The 26,211-nt window shown below is 41.4% G+C and overlaps 2 protein-coding genes across 5 annotated transcripts in view; both read left to right on the plus strand.

Moving 5' to 3' along the window:
* Positions 1-8,297, plus strand: part of LOC309702219 (protein NLRC3-like) — a 154,133-nt gene extending 145,836 nt beyond the window's left edge. For 2 of the 4 annotated variants that reach the window (XM_082526741.1, XM_082526742.1), the window contains 3 exons: positions 836-1,009; positions 1,238-1,411; positions 7,992-8,296. In XM_082526741.1, the coding sequence (XP_082382867.1) occupies positions 836-1,009; positions 1,238-1,411; positions 7,992-8,184 (541 nt within the window). In that variant the 3' untranslated portion in view covers positions 8,185-8,296. Of the gene's footprint in view, positions 1-835; positions 1,010-1,237; positions 1,412-7,991 lie in introns of all 4 variants that reach the window. The other 2 variants (XM_082526744.1, XM_082526743.1) reach the window with 1 other exon arrangement.
* A 7,939-nt stretch (positions 8,298-16,236) lies between these two features.
* LOC309697186 (stonustoxin subunit beta-like) lies at positions 16,237-25,360 on the plus strand (the record flags this gene model as incomplete). The annotated part of the gene is made up of 4 exons (XM_082518902.1): positions 16,237-16,259; positions 17,377-17,550; positions 24,318-24,364; positions 24,513-25,360. 4 exons carry the CDS (start codon positions 16,237-16,239, stop codon positions 25,049-25,051), a joined length of 783 nt encoding a protein of 260 aa, XP_082375028.1. The 3' UTR covers positions 25,052-25,360.
* Between the last annotated feature and the right edge of the window lie 851 nt (positions 25,361-26,211).

Genomic DNA, 26,211 nt, shown 5'->3' on the forward strand with positions numbered 1-26,211 from the left:
TTTCCCCAATCTTATAAAGAGTACATCTGCATAATGACTCAAACCTAATGGTCAAGGAACTGACCTCCCAGCCTTATTGTTCCTTCAGTGGGCTGGTTTCAGTCATTATGCAAATGTACTTTTTATAGGGTTGGAAACCAGAAGTCAGCTGAGACTGACGAAGTCACCTGGATGAGTGACGAAATGTTTCTCCCACTGAAAGCGCTACGTCCAGATGAACAGAATCAACTTTTGGGATTTACTAACCTGGATGATTGAGCATGGATCAAGACCGGTTTTTATGAGGTTTACAGTTTCTTATAATTTCTAAACCAGAAGGTTGAGGAGATGGAGCTCATGATAACTGGCTACTGCCCTTCAGCGTGCTTTATGAAATCATCCAATCAAAATAAAGTTGGCCTTTAGGGAGAGCGGGGCTTTAAAGGGGAATGAGCCAAAGCAGCTTTTAGACAGAAAATGAAATGAGAGTCCAGGATGTGATACATTATTTATAACTACATTTACAGTAATCACACATATTAGAATTAATAAAGTGACCAGCAGTACTGTAGTAAGTGTAATACTGCAGTACTCACAGGCCTGTGCCAGCAGACACTGAACCACTGTCACTAAATCAACCTGGTCTTCACTGGTTTCCATTTACATACATTGGAATAATTGTCTTTAATTTGAAATATTTTTCTTCTGTTACACTTAAATTCTTGAACATTTTTTTATTTAATTGTGCATTGTAGTGTACTCATTTGTACACATTTGATTACTTAGATTCAACATATAAAGAGATTTTATTTGATAATAAATATTATTGTTTTGTTGTTCTTGTTATTTTTTTCAGGCTGAGCAGCTGTAAGCTGTCAGAGAAAGTCTGTACAGATTTGTTGTCAGTGGTCAGCTCCCAGTCCTGTAGTCTGAGAGAGCTGGACTTGAGTACCGACAGCCTGGAGGCTTCAGCAGTAAAGCTTCTGTCTGCTGCAGTGGAGAGTCCACACGCCAAACTGAATATTCTGAGGTCTGACCTATTTGTATTCTTTTTTCTTTTGTTTGTTTGTTTTGTTTTGTTTTTAACTGAGAAAATAAATCCAGCAATTTAAACAGTAGAGGTAAACTTGATCAATTTACTGTTGTTTCGTACCACATCTGCTCAGCATAAAACAACAAGGATTCTTAAAATATAAGATTAGTTATTGCACCCTGATTACACTTTAACATCAGTCTTTGTTCATGTTTTCATTTTCAGACTCAACGTCTGTGAACTTCTAGCGGAAAACTGTGAAGCTGTGTCCTCAATGCTCAGCTCTCAGTCCTCTACTCTGACAGAGCTGGACCTGAGTATCAAAAATGTGCAGGATTCAGGAGTGAAGATTCTGTCTGCTGGACTACAAAGTTTAAACTGTAAACTAAATACTCTGAGGTCAGATCAATTGACATTTTGTTTTTTTTAAATGAACCAATTAAACATTTTATTCAAGGCTTCCGGTTCCGGCGCTCGTGGGGATGGACACCTAGTACGAGAGCTCTCGACTGAAACTTATTAAAACTGCCCCAAGTAAATTAATACACTAAGTGCACATAAAGAGGAAAAAGGGGTTTAAATGATGTCCAGAAAGAACAAAATAGCTAAGAAGTTAACGTTTGAAAACGTGGAAGATGGCAATGTGCAGCTAACAGAAGGGGCTAACGTTAGCCCCTATAGGGCTAGCCGAGGCCACTCTCCCACTCCTAGCCGCGAGGATTCTGGGACAGAAGATGAGGTTGACCCAGCAAGTTTGACGCTGATACTGAAAGAACTGAGAGGCGTTGGGAAAGAGGTGAAAGAATTTCGAAAAGACACGAAAGCGCAACTGGTGGAAATAAGGGGTGAGTTGGATAAAGCCAATGCGCGGCTTAATGATGTGGAAACCAGGGTTGCAGAACACAAAGATAAGCTCCAGAACACAGACGAGATTTTGTCTGAGATACTAACAATGCAATTCAATGTTATTTATATAGCGCCAAATCACAACAAAAGTCACCTCAAGGCACTTCATAAATACAGAGAAAAACCCAACAATCACATGACCCCCTATGAACAAGCACTTTGGCGACAGTGGGAAGGAAAAACTCCCTTTTAACAGAAAGAAACCTCTGGCAGAACCAGGCTCAGGGAGGGGCGGGGCCATTTGCTGTGATTGGTTGGAGTGAGAGAAGGAAGACAGGATAAAGACATGCTGTGGAAGAGAGACAGAGGTTAATAACACATATGATTCAATGCAGAGAGGTCTGTTAATACATAGTGAGTGAGAAAGGTGACTGGAAAGGAAAAACTCAATGCATCATGGGAATCCCCCGGCAGCCTACGTCTATTGCAGCATAACTAAGGGAGGATTCAGGGTCACCTGGTCCAGCCCTAACTATATGCTTTAGCAAAAAGGAAAGTTTGAAGCTGATCTTCAAAGTAGAGAGGGCGTCTGTCTCCTGAACTCAAACTGGGAGCTGCTTCCACACCCAGTCCAACATAGCCAGGCTTTCTTTGCTGCTTTGACAAAACCTCAAATCCCAGTCAGAGATGATGAGCATCATCACAGTGATGATCATTTCTCTATTAACCCAGGCTTTCTGCTTCAGGATCTGTGCACGCTCAGAAAACAAGGAGACCTTTAAACATAATTTCACTAAATGGATGGATTGAGCTCAGCCTACAGATGAACTGGTGCCAGAGATCATAAAGAACATCAAACAGTCAAATTCAACACTTTTAATGGAAATATGAGATTAATCTTAAAAGTAGAGATAGTGTCTGTCTCCTGAATCCAAACTGGAAGCTGGTTCCACAGAAGAGGGGCCTGAAAACTGAAGGCTCTGCCTCCCATTCTACTTTCAAATACTCTAGGAACAACAAGTAGGCCTGCAGTGTGAGAGCGAAGTGCTCTAATGGGGTGATATGGTACTACAAGGTCATTAAGATAAGATGGGGCCTGATTATTTAAGATCTTGTATGTGAGGAGCAGGATTTTGAATTCAATTCTGGATTTAACAGGAAGCCAATGAAGGGAAGCCAATACAGGAGAAATCTGCTCTCTCTTTCTAGTCCCTGTCAGTACTCTTGCTGCAGCATTTTGGATTAGCTGAAGGCTTTTCAGGGAGTTTTTTGGACATCCTGATAATAACGAATTACAATAGTCCAGCCTGGAAGTAATAAATGCATGAACTAGTTTTTCAGCGTCACTCTGAGACAGGATATTTCTAACTTTAGAGATGTTGCGCAAATGGAAGAAAGCATGCAGGAAAAGTTTCAAACAAAACTAACATCACTGGAGGCTTACTCGAGGAGGGAGTCGCTCAGACTGTACAGGGTGCCGGAGGGAGAAGAATCGGGAGCTCCATCTATGGCCCACTTTGTGGAGAAGCTACTCCGGGAGAATCTCGCCATCCCACCATCAACACCGTTACAAATTCAGAGAGCACACAGAGTGTTATCATTACTCCCTCCGGACGGCTCCCAACCCAGATCGATCCTGGTAAAATTCCTGTGCTTCACGGTTAAAGAAGAAGTGCTGAGGCTCGCTTGGCAAAAGAAAGGTTTTATGCTGAATTCCAGCAAGATCAACCTCGACCACGATTACCCCCCTGAGATCATGGCTATGAGGAAGGAGTATGCAGAGGCACGAAAGGTCCTAAAAGAGAAGAATGTACGGTTTAGGACCCTCTACTCAGCGCGCCTTAAGGTTTTTTTTGAAGAAGGAGTGAAAACCTACAACACGGTGGAGGAGGCAACGGCTGACCTGGCGAGTCGGGGCCTGCCGGTAAAGGTGATTACACCACCGGCAACCCCCAGAGAAAAACTACAAAGATGCCCGCTGTGGCGGGGAGTTGGTGGTCGGCGTCCGCGTCAGATCCGAGGAGCTGCGGGATATAGAGAGAAGCTGCAAGTATACAGACGTGAAGAGAACGAATTTAATGTTATGTATTAGCTATGGACAACATGGTGAAATATGGTTACTGTCGAGCTAAAATGGGTGGGGCTTCTCGTGCTGTGAGTGACGTCGCAGTGGAAAGCCCCCTAACTCAGGGGGTAATAAGGGGTTTCCCTTCAAGTTGTGAGGGTGTCAGTGGAAGTGCTCCACTGTCAGAAGCCAGCTTAGGAGCTTTCAAGCTCCAGTTATGTTCAAATGTTTTCAGTTCATTCCTAACTTTTTTCACTTGTTACTGTTTTAAGAGGGGGTTGCCTGCTGCTATTGAGTTTATGCGCTGTGGTAACTTAATATATCTTTATGGGAAGTGAGTCAGTGAAAGTAATCTCTTTTAATATTAACGGGGTTCTGAACGTGATTAAGATGAATAAGATACTGTCCAAACTAAGGAAGGAGAAGGCCCAGATTGCATTACTTCAGGAGACACACATGAACCAAGTAGATCACTTGAGATTGAAAAGAAAGGGTTTTAAATATGTATTCTCCTCTTCCGTTAAGTCCAAACACAAGAGGGGTGTGGCTACACTTATCTCTGGTACACTTAACTATGAACATATCTAAGAACTCTGTGACGAGGAAGGCAGATTGGTTAGAATAACAGAATGGATAGAGGGGTCTGAAATCACAATTTTAAATGTTTATGCTCCCCCCGGGAGCGATTGGCTATTCTATAGGAATAGGTTTGATTTATTGGTGGATTCTCAGGGGATAGTTGTCTGTGGGGGGGTTTTAACTTTAGACTTGACCCTAAACTAGACTCCTCCTCCCCGACCAACCAGGTAACAGCACTTACTAGAAAAGTCAATTCCTATATGGTAGAGATGGGGATAATAGATGTATGGAGGGACCGCTACGCATCTACCAGAAATTTCACTCATTACTCTGGTTCCTTTAAAGTGTATGCAAGGCTGGACTACTTTTTTATGTTTAAAGTTGATAGGTTTAGGGTCAAAGACTGTGACATATTAACAAGAGATCTATCTGACCACAGTCCTATCTCTCTATCTTTGCAGGTGGCTAGGAAAAAATGTACCACACTGTGGAAATTGTTATCGCACCTTAATGATCCTGCCATAGTTTCCAAATTAAAGGTAGACATTAAAGAATTTCTAGATGTTAATGACACAGGAGAGGTATCTCCAGCTATTCTTTGGGATACGCTCAAAGCGGTAATGAGAGGTACATTAATTTCTATCGCCTCCCACTTAAAGAGAATCAAAGGGCAAAAATTAGCAGAACTACAGGCAAATTTAAAGTTGAAAGAATAGGAAGACATAAACACTGCAAATCCTACTCTGAAGCAGGATATCAGGAAAATACAGGATGAAATTAATGATATTTACACCCAGGAGGCCCAAAATAACTTAATTTTTTTGAGGCAAAAATACTATGAGACAGGAGGGAAATCTGCAAAATATCTGGCACATAAATAACGCAAACAACTAGAGGAAAGTACGATATACCAAATCAAGGACCCCAAGACTAATATTCTGGAATCAAAATTAGAAGACATTCAGAAATGTTTTGAGACCTTCTTTAGGGAGCTGTACTCACAGCCCAATGCTACGGAGGAGAATTGTACTGATGCCTTTCTTAGCTCTCTAGAATTACCTTCACTCCCGTCTCTCAAAAATGAGCTTCTAACACATCCCATTTTAGCGGAAGAAATTAATGCTTTTTCCAGATTAAAACTAGGTAAGGCAGTTGGGCCGGACGGGTTCAGTTCTCAGTGGTATCGCACCCTGAGGGCAGATCTAGTCCCCACATTGCTGAAGTCATTTAACTACATCCTACAGGAGGGAGAAATCCCACCCTCCTGGAGGGAGGCAACTATTTCAATTATCCCAAAAGAGGGGAAAGATAAACGAGAATGTGGAAACTATCGACCAATCAGTGTCCTTAACTTGGATTACAAACTATTTACTTCTATTCTTGCTCGTAGGCTGGAGAAGTTTTTACCTGACCTCATCGATTTAGATCAGACTGGTTTCATTCACTATAGACAAACAACTGACAACATTAGGAGAATATTACACATCTCTACTCAAATTTACAGTAAATCGGGATAATGAGAAAATTAAGTACCTGGGAATATATTTGACTGCGGACCTCTCGCTGCTCTTTCAGGCAAACTACGAGCCAATATCTGCAAGTATAAAAGCTGATTTGCACAGATGGAATCTGGTCCCCTTTATGCGTCTCAGCTCCCGGGTAACCGCAATCAAGATGGACACGCTCCCCAGACTGCTTTATCTTTTTAGAAACTTGCCAATAGAAGTGAGCGATTACCAATTTATTGAGTGGGACAAATGGATCTCCAGATTTATCTGGCAGGGCCGAAAGCCAAGGATTAAATATGCTACCCTCCAGCTCCCCAAGGAAAAGGGAGGACTGGGTCTCCCCTGCCTCAGGAATTACTATTATGTCGCTCAAATAACCCCCCTCTTATATTGGTGTAACAAAACATACACGGCTAGGTGGAAGGAACTGGAGTCCAGCCTGTTGGACCGATTCCCCCTACAAGCTGTAATGGCAGATAAGGGTCTAATGTGCCGGCTGGAAAAGCTGGGGAACCCCTGGTTAACCCACACCCTCCAAGTTTGGCAGAAGGTAATCAACATCTGTGGGATACACAAAATGCTAAAAATCTTCAGGTGGGTTGCTTTCGACTCGGATTTTATTCCAAACAGACACGACTCTAACTTTGAAGCATGGATATCCTATGGCCTTACGACATTCCTCTCTCTTACTCATAGAAATATTGTGCTCAGATTTGAGGCCTTACGGGACGATCACAACCTGACAAAATACAACTTTCATAGAAACTTACAGCTGAGATCATATATTGATCATGAATGCAAACTGTCCGACTTCAATGATGCTGAGTCGCATTTTTTCCTCATCCTGAAAAATGCCACAACCATGACCCCTACTAAATCTATTTCTAAACTATACAAAGCCCTCTCTAGTGCCAGCAAGGATAATACTTTATACACTAAGGATAAATGGGAAAGGGAATCAGGGATTGCTATTTCTGTGGGGGAGTGGGAAAATGTTTTGTACTGCCAGTGGTCCACGTCCAGTTCTATGAGCTGGAAGGAACATGGCTGGAAGAATATTATTAGGTACTTCAAGACTCCATATCAGGAGAGGTACAAAGGGACTTATATGCAATGCTGGAGACAATGCGGCTCGACTGTTGCTAACCATTTTCATGTCTTTTGGGACTGTCCCAAGTTAAAAAACGTTCAGGTCTCCTTAAGTGCAGTCTTTAACGTTCAAATACCTTTAGATTTTAAGGTTTTATACATGGGTTTGGTCCCCTTTCTGGAATGTAGGAGTGAGATTAAGTTGGTGCAATTACTCTTGGTGGCAAGTAAAAAAACAATTACTAGAAGATGGTTAAGCCCAGCCCAGCCTACCCTAGACGACTGGTTTGGGATCATTTTAGAGATATTTAGGATGGAAAAACTTACATATCTGTTAAGAAATCAAAAAGCCAAATTCTACCAAATTTGGAACAATTGGATCCAATTCATCACCCCCACGAGGGCTGACTTCACTTGATCTCACTATTACTTGGTTGTTTTTTGTTTGTTTGTTTACTTCTATTACTATTGCTTGTTTATTTACTTATTTCTTCACAATGATTGCAGCATGGGCACCCCTCCCAGTTTGTGTTTATAGTTCCATGTAATGTGTTCTATATATCTCCTTTGGGAGAGCATGCGAGCAACTGTCCTAGTAATAGCTAGTGGAGGTTAATATGCACCCACTGATCACTTTGTTTATCATTTGCTCTCCTGGACTTAATCTAAAACCTGGAAGGACTTTGTTCCCATGTTATTCATATACTGCTATGCAGATGGTTTTTTCTTGTCCAATCCAAATAAAGATATAATTAAAAAAAAACATTTTATTCAAGTTCATCCATATGATGTTGTATCTTAGTATGTTAAGGTTTCATCAAAAATAAAAAGATGGCATGTAATATAATAACAAACTTTACATAAGTATTATAGATTATCTTTTGTTTTTCAGACTGGGTGGCTGTAACCTGTCAGAGAGAAGCTGTGAAGCTCTGTGCTCAGTCCTCAGCTCCCAGTCCTCCAGTCTGAGAGAGCTGGACCTGAGTAACTCTGACCTGCAGGATTCAGGAGTGAAGCTTCTGTCTGCTGGACTAAAGAGTTCACAGTGTGCAGTGGAAACTCTCAGGTCAGGATTCAAACGTTAACACATATGATCATTTAAAATGTGAATTATATTATTGATTGACTTATCTATAGAGCTTTTAGCTAAACTTATATTTATATTTGAGTGGATTATTAGACTGAATTACTGTGTAAAATTTGTCACAGTCATACGATTTTGTTTATTTATTTATTTTTTTAATTCATGTACTGGCCATTTTACATAAATTTGGCTAATCTTCTACAATATATACATTTGATTTCGTTAGGAACAAAATGTTCAAATTACATATTTTGCTGGATATTGGGTATTAATGAAATTATTATGTCTTTAATGACACCACATTTCCATATGTAGGAGGTTACTGGTGGTATTGTTTCAGTGTCTGAGTTTTCCTTGCAAAGAAACATCTGGAATTTAACAATACATGTTTTAAAGCTGTTTTCTCCAAAGGGATTTGTATTAGTGATGGTAAATTTGATTCTTTTTACCGAATCGAGTTTAAATGAGTCACTCACCAAAATGAATCGGGTTTTTTAAGTCATTTGAGTCTCTGAGTCAGTTGCCCAGAGAGTGCCAAAAATGTACTTTTTCTCTCAAACTTAATTTGTTTTTATTTTCATGTAAATCCTACTGCTACGATGAGTGACTGAAAAATAAAAACAACTATTTTATAGAGCAAAAAAGAATAAGATTTCTAAATTGGACATTTATTTTTGTTTATGTTATTAGTATTTCCTCTTTATCATCTTTGCACAAAAACAAAGTGTAGACTGAATGTTATATTGCATCAGTCAGACTATCAGGCTTCATCTCAGATGAAGGAGTGACTCTTCCGTGGTAACAAACTGTGAGTTTCAGCAGCTGAGAGGCAGGAGGGAAGGGTGAGTGAGTGGTCTTGATGCATTCTCAGTCTAGACTAGACTAGAAAGAGGGGCGCTGCTCTTGTGGCGACCAGCAGGTTGTCTCTCTCTGTCAGTGTCAGTGTTTTAACTTATTTTATTTCATTCTTTTATTCCTTTATATATATATTTTTTTGCCTGAGGAAATTCTATAGCATCGGCTTGTGCTTTGTGGAACTTCTTTTAATGAAGATGGGTTTTTTATTTCGCATGATTTTATTGGCAATCCTGACGGTTGTTTGGAGTCATTCCTTTACCATCAATAATCCTGGCTAATGTGCAGTCTCTGAGGAGTAAATTGGATGAACTGCATTTGAATGTCGCACACTTGCGTGGCTACAGGGATACATGTCTAATGGCATTCACAGAGACTTGGCTCAAGGACTCTGACCCTGATTGTTCTCTGGAACTAAATGGCTTCGGGTTTCCCATACGTTTGGATCGAGACCCCGGAGCTACCCAGAAATCTCAAGGAGGAGTGTGTTTGTATATAAATCAGAAATGGTGTAAAAATGTGACCGTTCGTAGACAAGTGTGTCTGCCTGACATTGAGCTCCTCTCTGTGTCTTTGAGGCCGTTTTATCTGCCGAGGGAATTCCCACAGATCAACGTCACCATTGTTTACATCCACCCTAAAGCGAATCCTAAGAATGCGACTGACACCATCTCCATTTTTTTCCTAATAACAAACCATGGTCTTCAAAAGGTCTTATGAGGCTGATTCATGAAAGGAAAAAAGCTTTTATTGAAGGGAATATCTTGAAAGTTAGAGAAATTAGGAAGGAGATCAGATCAGAAATTAAAAAAGCCAAAGTAAAATACAAGGATAAGGTAGAGGCGGAGATGGGTAGCAATAACTTAAGGGTGGCCTGGGCAGGCATGAAACACATGACTGGTCACTGTTACAGTGACTGTAATAAGATAAGTCTTCCTGGTTTTAGTTCAGACTCTCAGTTAGCAAGTAGAGAAGCTTATAGACCCTCTACAATTTGCATACAGGCCTCGTAGACGTGTTGATGATGCAGTGGTCACTCTGTTGAACTTCCTTTATCGCCATCTTGATGGCGCCAAAGCTCATGCTCAGCTCTTATTTATTGATTTTTCTTCAGCTTTTAATACTATCCAGCCACATCTTTTAGCTGATAAACTTCTTAACCAGTTTAAACTTGATCTTAATCTCGTTGGTTGGGTTTTAAACTTTTTAACTGACAGATCTCAGTGTGTGAGAGTGAACGGCTGTTTTTCCAAACAGCTGAACTCTTCCACTGGCTCACCGCAAGGTTGTTGTCTCTCTCCTCTACTGTATATTTTGTACACTAATGACTGTCGCAGTACACAGGCCAACAGGCATTTCATTAAATACGCAGATGACACAGTCATTGTAAGCCTCCTTCATGGTGAAGAGGATTCCCATGGGCCTGTTGTGGATGAGTTTGTTTCGTGGTGTGATCAGTCCTTCTTAATGATCAGCACCTTGAAAACCAAGGACATGGTTATTGACTTCAGGGAGACATCCCCTCATCCTGCGCTAACAGTGGTAAATGTGCAGCCATTGAACTGGTGGACAGTTATAAGTATTTGGGGGTTGTTCTTGATAAAGCTCTGTGCTTTGAGTCACATCTTGCTGCTACAGTGAAAAAGGTTCAACAAAGACTTTTTAAGGAGGTTGAGAGGTTTCAATGTTTCATCTGCAATGATGACTCGTTTTTTATAAAAGTTTTATTGAATCTGTTTTAACTTTCTGTATCATTGCTTGGTACGGTAATATGTCTCTGAATAATAAGACCAGACTTAACAACCTGGTTAAAGTGGCTGGTAAGATTTCAGGGAGGTCTCAGGTCCAGCTTGTGGACTTTTATAACAGGCATGTGCTGAGGAAGGCGACCTCTGTCATGTTGTGTTCAGATCATCCTCTCTTTAATGATTTTCAACTGCTTCCATCAGGTCGTCGTTATAAAGTGCCTGCAGTGAAGACAAAGAGACATAGATTGTCTTTTGTACCTACTGCTATTATCATAGTTAATAACACTGAACCATATGTGTTGTTGCCATTGCACATTGTACTTTTTTGATGAAAAATCTAGGTTGTTTTCTCAGGCTTATATTATATTATATTATTTTGGAGTGTGTATGTGATGTGTTGGTTGCCTGTTTGTTTGTTTGTACGGACATACTGCAAATCAATTTCCCATTAGGGACAATAAAGTTACCAATAACCAATAATCATCCAGGTAAGTAAATCTCCAAAAGTTGATTCTGTTCATCTGGACGTAGCGTTTTGTGGGAGAAATGTTTCATCATCATCCAGGTGACTTCTTCAATCTCGGCTGACTGCAGGTTTCAATCTTATAAACAGTACATTTGCATAATGACTGAAACCAGCCCACTGAAGGAACAATGGGCTGGGAGGTCAGTTCCTTAATCATAATTATGCAAATTCTCATGACCATTGATCAACAACCACTGATCAAAGCCCACTGATCAAAGCCCACTGATCAAAGCCCACTGATCAATAGCCATGAGAACCATTCACAGAGAGTTGGGGAATGGCTGCAATCACAGCATTTTAATCATTATTTTAAAGGCTGTAGATTGGAGCCATTGCTCTAACAGTGTACAAATGTAACAGGGCTTGGTGCTGATGCTAACAGTGCTAGCTGCTTCAGCCTTTATTTACACATTATAAGCACATTTCGCTTATTTTAAACAGTATATAAAACAGCTAGTACTGCTGGGACGTTATATTTTCACAAGCTAACATGAGCCAATCAGTGAGATGTCTAGCCATGACAGTTGTATGTTGCTGTGAGAAGAGTCGGGCTACATACAGTGATGATAGTGTTAGCCATGTTAGCATTTAGCTTCTATGTTTTTATAGTTTACACTTCTTGTTTATTGCTAGCTGCTCTGTTTAGTTGCTTTAGGGTTTCTTAGTTTACTTTTCCTGCATTATTTTGGTAGTTATCGTGCTTGGTGTCATAAGTTCAGTTTGACTTCCTCCCCTGACATTGTCTACATTAGTTTCAGCTGTGGAAGGATTTATTGAGTGTTTTCTATTTCTTCCATTTGAACAATAGTGGTGCACTCTATGCTTGTAGCTGCTGTGTGCTACGTTCTTCTGTCAAACAAGATGGCGCCTGTGTTTGGCTTTGCCGCCGCTGCAGCTTGCTGGAGGCAACAATGTAGTTTTTCACTGTCGTCAATCATTTTTTGTAATGTCATTTTTGCTCTTTTGAGTTCTGACTTAATTTCTGCTGCTTTAAATTATGATTGGGAGATACTGTTAACCCTTTAAGGCCGGTCAGAGTGGGAACGCTCAGTTTTGCGTAACTATTTTTAAATGCCTGTAGATCGGCAACCACACAAGCTAGTGCAATAATTTTTATTTTTGCATGTGAAACCGGAGTTGTACTTACATCTTATGTATCCAGCTTATCCTAGGTCACCGTTTCCTTCCACACATAGCTTTGCAAAAGTTGCATGAAAAGCACTTGCAGCAACAAAAAAGTAATATTCCAGAAACACGCTTTGCCAATCCGATCAGATGTTCATAGCACTTCCTACGTTGGAATAGATGTCAGCCCAAACTATCGTATGTCCGCCATTACCTGCCCGAAACCTGAAGTGACGTCGTTTTTGCGAAAATTCTAGTTGTTTGTTTGTTTGTTTGTTTTTACCTTGAAGCCTACACTGGTGTTTTTAAAAGTCATGTTTGAGTTTACCCTTTCAGTATAGTTTCTGGGAGGCTTAGAACTCAAATTACACAGTTGGAAATAGTTTATTTTGATGCACTGAAGTTTTTCTTGCAAATTCACATGGTAGTATTTATTTTAGTTTTTCATGCAGTATATACAATTTGGTGTATCTCAAAAATACAACTATGGATACACTCAAATTACATTTCCTGTGGTTGGAAACTATTTTGTGCAACTTTTTTAGTTCTTCCGTTTTGAGGGATAAACCTCTTAAATTTCTCTAACTACAAATATATGTAAAAATACAAAACAAAACAATTTTCAATTTGTTCTAGTTTATTGCACTTTTTGCTGTATATGTATATATGTATATGTAGTTACTATGGACTGAATGCATACATATTATTAAAATTTGGGCTATAACGGTTGTATTGATGTATAGCAACTTGAACTGCTCCCCAAAATGGCACTACAGCAGTGGTTCCCAAACTTTTTTTGCTGGGCCCCCCTTTGTTTTACACGAAAAACGTTCGCCTCCCCCCCGGCGCGTGAACAGCACGCACACGCACTAACACATCCTCCAACCACACACGCCCATATTTTGCTCCATTGCGGTTTATTTCACACCTCAAACATTTAGTAAACAATTAAGCAAATACAAGTAATCTGCAATAAATTACAGGTAGTAAGAAAATAAACTACTAAATCTTTTACGCTACGTCCGCACCTACACTGGTATTTTTGAAAACGCAGCTGTTTCATTCAAACAGCGTTTCAAATCACCAAAAACTGAGATTTTTTTAAAACTCCTTTTTTGCGGACGAGGAATACAGAGTTCATCTGGCAACGTCAAAGGTTGCGCCTTTTTTCACGTCACGTTATTGTTTATGTGAGATGAATTGCAGAATGGCAGACAGAGACAAAATACTGTTACTCTGAGTATCTGCAGGTTTCACACGCAGTTACTGTCCCTCCATTTACAAAGGCGTCACGGGTAGTTGTTTTTTCTTCTTCTGTAATACTAATCAACATTGCTGTCAATACATTTTCAAAAAATGCCTCTCTGTGCAAAATGGGTTCAAAAACATAAACAGCTGTGGGATCCTGTTTGTCTGTGATTTGAATCGAGGGAACAAATCGTGGCAGGATCAGCCTGATGTTATTTGTATCCCGCTGTAACTTTACTCTATAAAGAGCAAACATCTCCAAAATGTCAGGAGTAGTTAGTCACTACAACAAGTGTTTGTGAACTAAAAATTAAGAATGTGGGATCCTGTTTGTCCATGATTGGAAGAGCCCAGCGCTGCTCCCGACGCAGGGACCTACCTCAGCACCTGTGCAGGTGAAGCCAAAGGGCAGATTTGCTTCACCATATTTTCTAGTCTTTGGCTTAGAATGAAGTTGGTTTGGAAACATATTCAGCGATGCTTCATCTCCTGCTTTGCGTTTCTGTGGGCGCCGTGCTAGCAATGTTCAAGCGTTTTGTTCCCCTCCCTTTTCATACCGCGCCCCCCCTGCCATGGCTCTGCGCCCCCCCTAGGGGGCGGGCACCACAGTTTGGGAAGGTCTGCACTACAGCATGTAAAAATCTAAAGATAAGCTCTGGCAGACTTGGTTCTATGGTAGGTCTTAAAGGGTTTAACATCAAAGATTCAGTGGAGAGCTACTGTAACAGCTGAACAGAAAAACTCTTCCTCCCCTGGTGTGCTACTCTTCACAACCCGCAGGACTTTCACCCTCAAGAGATGGAAAAGGGGAACGAGGGCCGACGTCCAGGTGAAACTGAGAAGCTACCAGAGGCTAGCTTCTTGGCTGTGGGGAGAATCCTGGTGCCTGCGTCCACTTCCTCTCCTGACATTTAGTTAATATGTTACGCCGGTGACTGGGACCTGGGCTCTGTGGCTCAGAAGCAGTTTTTCTCACGGTGTGTCCGTCAAACGTTCACTGTTTTTTATTGATAACAGCTATGTCTGCTCATCGATCATTGCTTCCCCCAGCTCTGGAGTCGCTGCCCTGCCCAGCAGGTCCACAGGTCTGCATTGTCTTTATTTCAAGTGCCGCTGCAGTCAGCTGTTGATTTTGCAGATCGACCGTCATCAACTCGGTTGGCCCCGCTTAACGTTCGCTCCATAACAAACAAATCATTTATTCTAAGCGATCTCTTTATTAAAGAGTCTCTAGATTTCATGTGTCTGACTGAGACGTGGCAGCAAAATAAGAATTATGTCCAATGTTCCCTCTAATGTTTCATGTGTCTGAGCGAACACACAAACTCCCTGAGCGGTCCCTTGGATCACTGGATCACGTTGTCATTAACGTGGCTTCACTCTACATCAACCAAAACACCGGTGTCGGCACATGAGGACGCTGTCATAGCCCGTCAGCGACGTTGATTAGCTGCGTATATACGAATGTGAATCATTGGCTGGACTATGGGATAAGGCGGCATCGTTCTAAATACTGGAGCAGCCAGTCACTGACTAACACTGCAAAGCAGAATTGTTAACGTATTTATTTTAATTTCAATTCAGGTTAGTATTTAGTATTTAGTATTTATTTATTTATTGTCATTGTCAAGAACAATGAAATTGCGTTTGGGGCTTCCATACAACCCCAAAAAAAAGAAGAAAATAATAAATACCCCTTAAAACCCAAGTGTACATATTTAACCCAGTGTGACTCCAATGCAATAAGACAATCCTTAGCAACAACATGAGAACATGACAAGTAATGTTCGTAGAAAATCAGACAAAGACCTGAGAAACATGACAAAGTACAACAATGCAACCCATTCAATATTATTGTACTGTGAGATATGATATCAGATATGATAGTTATCTATTTAAGAAGGAGGGGGGGGCAGGAGGGGGAAGAGAATAAAGATATGATGCACCAATGCAGACCAGTTCATTGCTATTAAGAAGTTGGATATGGTTATTGTCCGTGAGAGGGGGGCAGAGAGTTCAGGAGCCTCACAGCCTGTTAGATATCTTTTTGTGCGCAATGCAGATACTCTGTGTGCAGAGAGCGTGTCAGCGGATTGCGCCCGTGCGCAGCTTAGAGGGAACATTGATTATGTCCACTTGAATGAAATCTGCCCGGCTGGCTGCTCCGTCATCTGAACTCCGCGTCTTTTAGGACGTGGTGGAGGACTCGCTGTTGTTTACCAGGACAGATTCACATGCAGTCTGATGACCTCGGACTCCTTTTCTGCATTTGAGTCACAGATGATGGTCAGTTCTCTAAAAACCAGTCATTGTATTTTATTCTACCTGATGGGGTCTTTCTAACTGAATTTAATGACCTTCTGACATCCATCATTTCATTGGAGAAGGTTGGGAGATTTGAGCCGTCATATTGATGAAGCATCCTGTAACACTGCTGCTGAGCTCATCACTGTCACTGAGTCTTTTAACTTTAGGCAGCATGTTTCTGGCCCCACACATACAAAGGGTCACACACTGGATCTTGTTTTCTCCCTGGGTTTAAATATACATGATGTATGTGTGGAGGATGTCCATGTGAGTGACCATAGCTGCATATTTTTTAACTTGTTATTTTACTTGGATCCTTCATCTCCTAAACTGATGATCCAAAGGCGGATTATAAACCAAGATGCTGCTGGAAGGTTCTCTGCCATGTTTGACCCTCGCATGGCTCGTAGTGACCTCGACTCACGTATTTTATCCTTTAATGATCAATGCAAGTTGTTGGAAAGCCCACTGATAACATGTTTACATGGCTAAAATGTTATGGCTCATTCATTGGTAGTATTTTCGCCATAGAAATTGTTATGTCCTATATTGTTGAACCCACCATGTCTATGCTGATGCTCTTTGAACGCACCACATACGTACTCGAGGCCATGCAGTGGCTGCTAGTCTGTGTTCTCAGTATTTTTATGTGTCAGTTCCAGTTTTAAGAGCTCTAAAGTGCAGCTATCGTGTTAGGAATATGTTAGGAATAGACAGGAACACTGAGCACACTGAGGTCAAATCTTTATTTAGGGCGACCGTGGCTCAGGCGGTTGGGAATCGCATCTGTAACCGGAAGGTCACCGGTTCGATCCCTGGGCTCTCTGTCCTGGTCGTTGTGTCCTTGGGCTTTACCCTACTTGCCTACTGGTGTTGGCCAGAGGGGCCGATGGCGCGATATGGCAGCCTCGCTTCTGTCAGTCTGCCCCAGGGCAGCTGTGGCTACAACTGTAGCTTGCCTCCACCAGTGTATGAATGTGAGAGTGACTGAATAGTGGCATTGTAAAGCGCTTTGGGTGCCTTGAAAAGCGCTATATAAATCCAATCCATTATTATTTTACCACTCGCTGCATTCTTGATGTTCATGTTCTTCTCTTTCCCCTCACCCTGCAACCAGTCATGGTAGATGCTCCTCCTGGAGCCTGTTTTCACTGGGAGGATCTTTGTGTCAAAGGGAGTTCTTCTTCCCACCATCACCAAGTGCTGCTCACAGTGAAGGCGGTTACCTTACACTGTTAAACAGCTTCAGATGACTGTTGTTGTCTGTTGGGTATTGTCACTTATAAATAAAGTTACATTGGATGGATGTATGGATGGATAGATGTTATTGTGACAAAGAGAAAACGATTGTTGACAGATTGATTGTTGTTTTGTGTGTCTGCAGTCTGTCAGGCTGTCTGATCACAGAGGAAGGCTGTACTTCTCTGGCCTCAGCTCTGAGCTCCAACCCCTCCCATCTGAGACAGCTGGACCTGAGCTACAATCATCCAGGTCCCTCAGGAATTAAGCTGCTGTCGGCTGGACTGAAGGATCCAGGCTGGAGACTGGACACTCTCAGGTATGGAGAGAATGTCTGATAGAGGAGGAAGAGCTGGAAACATTTCCTGTGTCCTTCACTCACTTCCTGTTTGTTTCCTGCAGATGAGACATGAACAATCACACATGCAGGAATATTTTCAGGGACAGACACACTAGTCTAGCTGGATAGTTCATGGATATTTATGTAGGGGTCTCCAAGGAGTCTGGTTGCAGGAACATTTAGGTCACAGGTGTACCTGAGATAGATACCAGTGTACCTAATAAAGTGTCAGCCATGTGTATGTTTCCCATGCTGTATGTCCACAGTGACAGAAGGATGAAACAAGGCTGTGAATCATTTCAGTCTGTGTTTGTGACAAAGAGGCAGACAGGAGCAGCTAACATTTGGAAATGGAAGCTTAAATAATGACAAACTCTACATTCACAGCTGAATTAACAATAAATTTGTTCTCAAGTGCACATTTAGCAGCTAATGCTATTACTGTTTTCCCTTGCTTTCTACAACTTGAGCAGCTATTGCTAAGTAGGCCACTTTGCTCTGCTAAGGATTTATGTGACCATGATGAAAACTCTGATAAGCTAATGCTGCTAAGCTAATACTGTTTATGGGCCCTGTTAGAATCAATATTTCATTCTCATTCTGTTGTTTGAGAACAATATTAACGTTTCACATCATTATAACACAAGAGAAAAGGGTATTAGCGTTAGCTACTAATGCTTATTCACCTCAAATTAGCTTTAGCTGCTAATGGTAGCCTACTTAGCAATAACTGCTCACTAATATAATGCTAATTCACATCAAATTAGCATTAGCTGCTCAAGTTGTTATAAGGAAAGAGAAAACGGTATTAGCATTAGCTGCTAATAATTGTTCACCCCTAATTAGAGTTAGCCCCTAATGGCAGCCTACTTAGCATTAACTCCTGACGTCGTTGTAATGCAGGGGAAAAGAGTTACCATTATCGGATAATGCTAATTCACATCAAATTAACATTAGTTAACAATGGTAGACTTTGTATCATTAGCTGCTGGCATTCTTACAAAGCAAACAGTATGAGCATTAGCTGTTAATGCTTTCTCATCTAACATTAGAATTGGCCACTAATGGCGTATTGTTAAAAAGTAAAAAAACACATTGTTAGCATAAGCGGATGATGCTAATTCACCTAAATTAGCATTAGCTAATGATGGCTACATACCTAGCATTAGCTACTGATATTGATATAAATCAAGAAAATATGGTATTAGCATTAGCTTTTAATGCTTTTTCATCTAAAATTAGAATTAGCCACTAATGGCGTGCTATTTAGCATTACCTCTTCACATCGCAGGGGAAAAGTTAAAATTAAATTTAAAAAAATGTTCAGATTAGCTACTCATATTGTTAAAAAGTAAGAAAAAACATTGTTAGCATAAGCGGATAATGCTAATTCACCTCAAATTAGTATTAGCTAATAACGGCAACCTACTTAGCATTAGCTGGTCACATTGTTATAATGCAAGAAAATATGGTATTAGCATTTGCTGCCAATTCCTAAATACCTAAAATTAGCATTACCTGTAATGGAAGTCTACTTAGCATTAACTCCTCACTAATGTAATGCTAATTCACATCAAATTAGCTTTAGCTTTAGTATTAGCTGCTAGCACCAGCCTACCCAGCACTAGCTGCTCACATTGTTAAAAGGGAAGAGAAAACGATATTAGCATTAGCTGGTAATAATTATTCACCCCTAATTAGAATTAGCTGCTAATGGCAGCATACTTAGCATTAACTCCTCACATCGTTATAATGCAAATGAGGCTAACTTACATTAAATTAGACTGCTGTTATTAGCTAATGCTATTTAGCAGTAGCTGCTCACATTGTTATAAAGCAAAGGAAAACGATATGAGCATTAGGTTCTAATGCGTATTTGCCTTTAATTAGACGTAGGTGCTAATGGCGACCTACTCAGCATTAGCAGCTCAGATGTTGTATTGCTAGGGAAAAGAGTGTTAGCATTAGCCGTTCACATTGTTATAAAGTTAAGGGAAATAGTGTTAGCATTAGCTACTCACATTGTTAAAAAGTAAGTGTTAGCATTAGTGCATAATGCTAATTCACATCCAATTAGCATTAGTTAATAACGGCAGCCTATTTAGCATTAGCAGATAATGTTGAATTTGGCCCACTGGAAAAGTTAAGAACTCAAGATTTAGGAGTGTTTCTCAATAGCTCTTTCTCATTTGAGAAACAAATAAATGTTGTTATTAAAACCAGCTGTAAGCTTTATATTGTTGATTGTCATTTCCCATATGGAAAAGATATATAAATCTTATAAAGTTTGTATCTGTCTTGTGTGAAACTTGTATGAAAAGCATACAAGAGTGAAAACAGATATAAGATCCCTTGAAAAATTATATAATGAAACTTGTATGTTTTCGATACTTACTAAAACAATATATGAAAGTAATGAGAAAGTGGCCACTTTCGTGAGTATGACTTTCATCATATAAGTTTTTAGTCTTTTCCATATGGGATATGCTTAAAAATATTTACTCATACATGCTTAGTTTTATAATCGATTGGATGATGATAGAGGTTCGATCCTTAGTAGTCTGTAAAGACTCTGTGTGCCTTCCAGAGTGCTCTGGCATGCACACACCACTTGGGGCCATGAGAGAGGTCGTACCCTCTCTTACTGATTTATGGTGTAGGACAGGGGTCTCAAACTCAATTTAGCTGGGGGCCGCTGCAGGCAGAGTCTGGGTGAGGCTGGGCCGCATTAGGTTTTCTACAAGAAAGGCATGGTTAAAAAATTCCAATCTTCTCAAATCTCTTTATTTTTATTTTTTAACACAAAATATGAAAAATAAATAAACAAATTAAGAATTAATAAGAAAATAAATCAATCTGTAATACATAAATAAAATAATAATAAGATATTTTTAGTCAGTGAACTTGTGTGTTTCTTTCAGTCTTCTATATCTGCTGTATTTAGATTGAAATGTCTGTATTAACAGTTCTATAACCTTCTTCTGAACATGAATGGAACACTGTAGAAAATGAACTGTTCTTCTGAACATGGCTTCTCTTGCCTACTCCTTGCTGCTAGAGACCTGGCAGCGTTTCCTCTCGCATAGCCGAGCCAGATTTGGCCTGAGGGAGGAAGCAGTTGCGACCCTCAGTATGTCTTGAAGATGATCATCCGTAAGTCTGGACCTGTACTTGGACTTATTGAAGTTCAAAGTGGAGAAGAGCTTTTGGCACAAGTATGTGCTACCAAAAAGGCACATGGTCCGCTTGAACATTCGGGAAAGCCGAGGGAAACTAGGGCTCAAGTCTCTCAAAAATTGTCCAAGCTTGTCTGCTTTTCCACTCACCTCCCTGAACTTTGCTTTGAGTTCAGAGTTGCACTGCAGCTCAATGAGCTCCATTTGAAGCACAGAAGGGGCATCTTGCACATCAAAGGAGAAGGGGTCCGCAAAAATGTGAAAGGTGGCTCTGTGTGTCTTGAAGTCAGCAAATCTGTGATCAAATTCCTCCTGTAGCCTCAAAATGACATCAACATACTCGTCAGCACTGAATGGTGTGCCTGCATCCACGAGTGCCTTGCATGCTGGGAAATGGCAAAGGTTTGTCTGAGAGAGCTGAGCTTTCCAGAGCGCCAGTTTTGTGGAGAATGCTCTCACGTTGTCATAGGCAGCACTGACAAGTTGCCCCTGGCCTTGTAACGTCTTGTTCAGTACATTAAGCTCATGTGTCATATCAACAAGAAAAGCTGAGTCCATGAGCCATTTGGGATCAGTTAGCACAGGAACACTAACTCCATCCTTCTCCATGAAGGCTTCACTTCTGCTCTCAACTCAAAAAGTCTCTTTAATACATTTCCCCTGCTGAGCCAACGTACCTCAGTGAAGTCGAGCACATCCCCATATTCTGACTCCATTTCCTCTAAAAAAGCACAGAACCTTCGGTGCTTTAAGCCCCTGGATCTGATTTGGTTGATGCATTTCACAACAATAGACATCACATTGTCAAACTTCAGGCATTTGCTGCAAAGGACCTGCTGATGGATGATGCAGTGCAGAGCAATGGCCTCCTCCACGCCTTCCTCTTCCAGTTTGTTTTGTGCCACCAGTCCATGTTTCCTCCCTGTCATTGATGGCGCTCCATCTGTTGTTATTCCAACAAACCTCTTCCATGGCAAACCAACATTCTCAATGGCATCACACAGCTTGTAAATATCTGCTGAGCGGTGGTCTGGCCATGCATTGGAATTACTGTGAGCAGCTCCTCCATCACTTCAAAACTGTCATCAACACCACGGACATACATTGGGAGCTGGGCAGTGTCGGTGATGTCTGTGGTCTCATCAAGAGCGACTGAGTATACACTGAAACATTTGGCTTTCTCACACAGTTGGTCATAAATGTCACTTGACAGGTCAGAAATGCGATCTGCTGCGGTGTTGGCAGAAAGGCTGATGTTGCTAAACTGACCTTTCTTTCCCGGACAGACTATATTTGCAGCCTGCAATATGCACTTTTAGACAAATGCACCTTCTGTGAATGGCTTCCCTGCTTTAGCAATCATCTCACTAACCACGTGGCTCCGACTGCTGCATTATTCTCTTTGGTTGCTTTCTTGGAGAAATCTTGCTGCCTCAGTAGATCTGTTTTAAGACTGGCAACCCGGTTCGCTCTCTCGTCTCCCTGGTATTTTGCATCCAGCTCAGCATGTCTAGTTGTGTAATGACGTTTCAAATTGTATTCCTTGTGCAGCGCAACTTTCTCTGTGCAAATAAGACAGGTCGGGGTGCCCCTGTGCTCAACAAAGAAATATTGCATTTCCCACTTTTCCTGAAATTGTCGGTGCTCATCACCAACCTTTCTCTTCACCGCAGGCTTTGAAAAAGACATGTTTGGGGCTATGTGACATTTATAATTCTACTTGGTGTCACTGTCGCATTGAAGTTTCAATCAAGCGTTTAGCCGACGGACGGGGAACGTCTCAACGCGTAGAGAACGTCATTTCTGCTTCTTTTTCTTGCAACCGTAGCACGGCGATCGGCAGATAAAAAGCCGGTAGCAGTCTCCTTTGTTTTTACGCTCGATGTTCATGTCTTTCATGACGACACGAACACCGTGGCGTTTGCAGATGGTAGAAAGTGCAGGGATAGCGAGCGCAAAAAAGGCGACTGCTCACGGCGCCGGGCTGTTGTTACAGGAGAAAGAAGCGGAAATGACACCGTGACATATAACAAATAACATCAGCTGTTTCTGATGTTAGTTGTTTTGACTGCTTTTACATTATATTGAAATATATGTAATGTTCATGTTTGCTGCAATGCAAACGCAGTGATGCAAATAAAAACATGGAGCCACAAATTACGGTGCGACCCTATAATTAGTCCGGGTTACCGGGGACTGTTGTTGCCGATGAACAGGTGTCGCTATGTGACTGCAGACTAAATTGGGCTGCATTGAGTTCATGACTTTTCTTTTATCCCGCCGCCTACGCATCACTGTGAGAGTTAATATGAGATCTCTCTCTGTGGAAAAATAACTTTAAATCCCACTGACGTGTGTATAAATCTATATACGTATAATGTCCCGCTGGGCAGCAACTTAAAAAAACAACTTTTTTTGAAGTGTTGTGAACGCAGCGCGCTGGGGCGAATGTCGGCGTTTGCCCAATAGAAAGGAGGAAGCCAGCCAGGCACAGGAAAGAAAGAAACACTCCAGGGCAACGCTGCTGGAACTTTGACTCATTGAGAAATGTTTCCCTGCTTGCATCAAGCCCGGCTGGTGTCCCCTGAGATCCATATCCCACCCTGATTGGTGGGTTAATTCAGCTCCGCCCACAACACTGTAAAGTGTCATACATTATCAAACTAACATTACATTTTCATATTAAGGTGGGGCCAAAAACTATCGTCCTGCGGGCCACATCTGGAACACACACACTCTCTCACACACACACAGACACACACAGACACACACACACACACAGACACACACACAGACACACACACACACACACACACACACACACACACACACACACACTATGCACAGACTGGTACTCTTTGTTCATACCTGTGTAAGACGTCATAATGAACTTGTGCATATTCATGTAAGCTCAATAAAGAGCAGTGTTACGAGGGAGCAGACGAGAGCGACTGAGGTCAAGTGAAGGAACGGCGCTGTCACAGTTCTCTCCCTCATCAATTGTCTGGTTCCAGCGGTGGGTCTGTGCTAGACGACCCATCACCAGCTTCTTCCACTGGTTACCAGTACGTGGTAGAATCCACTTCCAGATCTGGTTGTCTTTAAATCTGTGAATGGATTGGCTCCATCTTATCTCTCTTTAACAAAAGAATCCAAGTGGAGCCCTCAGGTCTGCAGATAAGCAGCTTCTGACCAGAACTAGACGTAAAAACAGAGGTGAGCTTTATCGATGGCTGCAGCCAAACTCTGGAACAGTCGCCCTTCACATCAGGTCGTCACCAACACTGGACATTTTTAAAAGCCGGTTGGAAACACATTTGTACTCTGTAGCTTTCAATCCTGACCAGTCTTTATAGTCATTACTGTGTATGTTTCCTATTTTCTCTCTACTCTGTGCAGCACTTTGGCTCAAGCTGTTTTTAAATGTGCTGATAAATAAATGTAGATTTCTTTGAATAAAACAGTGGAGCCGAGCTTTGAGCTCAGTGTGTAACAGTGTGTGTGTGAGAGCCATGTAATGTCCATGTGTGCATGCTGACTGTGCTGCTCTGACCCCCCTCCTCCTTTCAGGGTGGAGCCTGCTGGAGTCCGATGGTTGAGACCAGGTCTGAGGAAGTGTAAGTGTGTTTTTAATGGGATTCATGAAAACAAAGCAGCACACATTCAACCATCTTCATCATGTCAGGAGTCATCATCAAAGTGTCAATCAATGAACAGATGATGGATCAATAACTGCAGCTGGATTGTGTTTGTTCTCTCCATCAGATTCCTGTCAACTCACAATCGACACAAACACAGTGCACACAAAGCTCCAACTGTCTGACAACAACAGGATGGTGACACATGTGGAGGAGGTTCAGTCATATCCTGATCATCCAGACAGATTTGATTACTGGAAACAGCTGCTGTGTAGAAATGGTCTGACTGGTCGCTGTTACTGGGAGGTCGAGTGGAGAGGAGACGTTTTTATATCAGTGAGTTACAGAAGCATCAGAAGGAAAGGACGCAGTGCTGACTGTTGGTTTGGACGCAATGATCAGTCCTGGAGTCTGGAGTGCACTGATGATGGTCCTCGTTATGTCTGTCACAATTACAGACTAACATCCATCTCCTCCTCCTCCTCCTCCTCCTCTGTCTCTAACAGAGCAGCAGTGTATGTGGACTGTCCTGCTGGCACTCTGTCCTTCTACAGAGTCTCCTCTGACACTCTGATCCACCTCCACACCTTCAACACCACATTCACTCAAACTCTTTATCCTGGGTTTATGGTCTGGTTTCCTGGTGCCTCAGTGTCCCTGTGCTGAGTGGAGTGTAAAGAGTGTCTCCTGTTACAGAAACACTCTGACTGTTGAACAGATAGTTCAGTCTGTACATGTCTGTCTCTTTCACTCACAAACACGTTTTCAGATTCATGGATTCAATCAGTTGATGTTTGAAACTCTTCTAAATGATTCCTTGTAAACTTCTTCCTCTTCAGTCACAAACAAACAGGAAGTGATGTCACATGTGTTCCTGTCCACACAGCAGAATGAGTCTATTGCTGACAGTGATGTACAAACAGAGTGAGCATTTCTGAGGCCCAAAATAAACTGAGTAGTTCACTGAATGAACAATGGACTGTGAGCTCAGTTCCTTCATCATTAGTATGGATTATATATGTATATGTATTATATTAGTATCATATATATCAGGTGCTGCTGCTTTCAGTCATTGTGCAAATGTGCTGTTTGTAAGCTTGTAAAGCTGCAGTCAGCTGAGACTGAAGAAGTCACCTGATCAGTGAGCAAACGTTTCTGAAAACGTCCAGATGAACAGAATCAACCTTTTGGGATCAGCCAGCAATGCAGCATCATTGTTGTTCAGCTTCAGAGGTTTGCAGGAATGAACTGATGACCAGAAACAGCTGCAAAGTCCAAGAAAATACCAGCTGGAGTTCAGCTGCATTTGAAGAAGTCAAAGAAAAGTAAGGATGGCAAAGGGCGACGTTTTCTTCCAAAGAGCTGCAAACATGGTCGACGCCTCATTAGAAGAATCATCTGGACGTTTGTGAGGAACTCTAACCAAGAAAGCAACGTCACACAGATCCAACAGACAGTTTCCATGACTGCAAGTGTTGAGTGGAAAAATGCTACATTGCATTATTGCATCCTCTCACCACAGGAGGCGCTGTTGGCACCACTGATTGCTGATCAGCTGTTCTCTGATGATCTGATTGATACTGTGAATAACAGGACTCACTGAACTCTGTGACACAGTGAAGATTACAGAGTTTAACTTCACCCTTTAAGATTGACCACAGAACCAAGTCCGCCAGAGCTTTTGTTATATTTTTACATGCTGTGGAGCCATTTGTGGGAGCATTTCAAGTTGCTATACATCAATACAACTGTTATAGCCCTAATTTTAATAATATGTATGCATTAAGTCCATAGTAACTACATAAACTGCAAAAAAAACCTCTGCT

The sequence above is a fragment of the Aulonocara stuartgranti genome (genome assembly GCF_965226115.1).
Source record: "Aulonocara stuartgranti genome assembly, chromosome: 3".
Classification (NCBI taxonomy): domain Eukaryota; kingdom Metazoa; phylum Chordata; class Actinopteri; order Cichliformes; family Cichlidae; genus Aulonocara; species Aulonocara stuartgranti.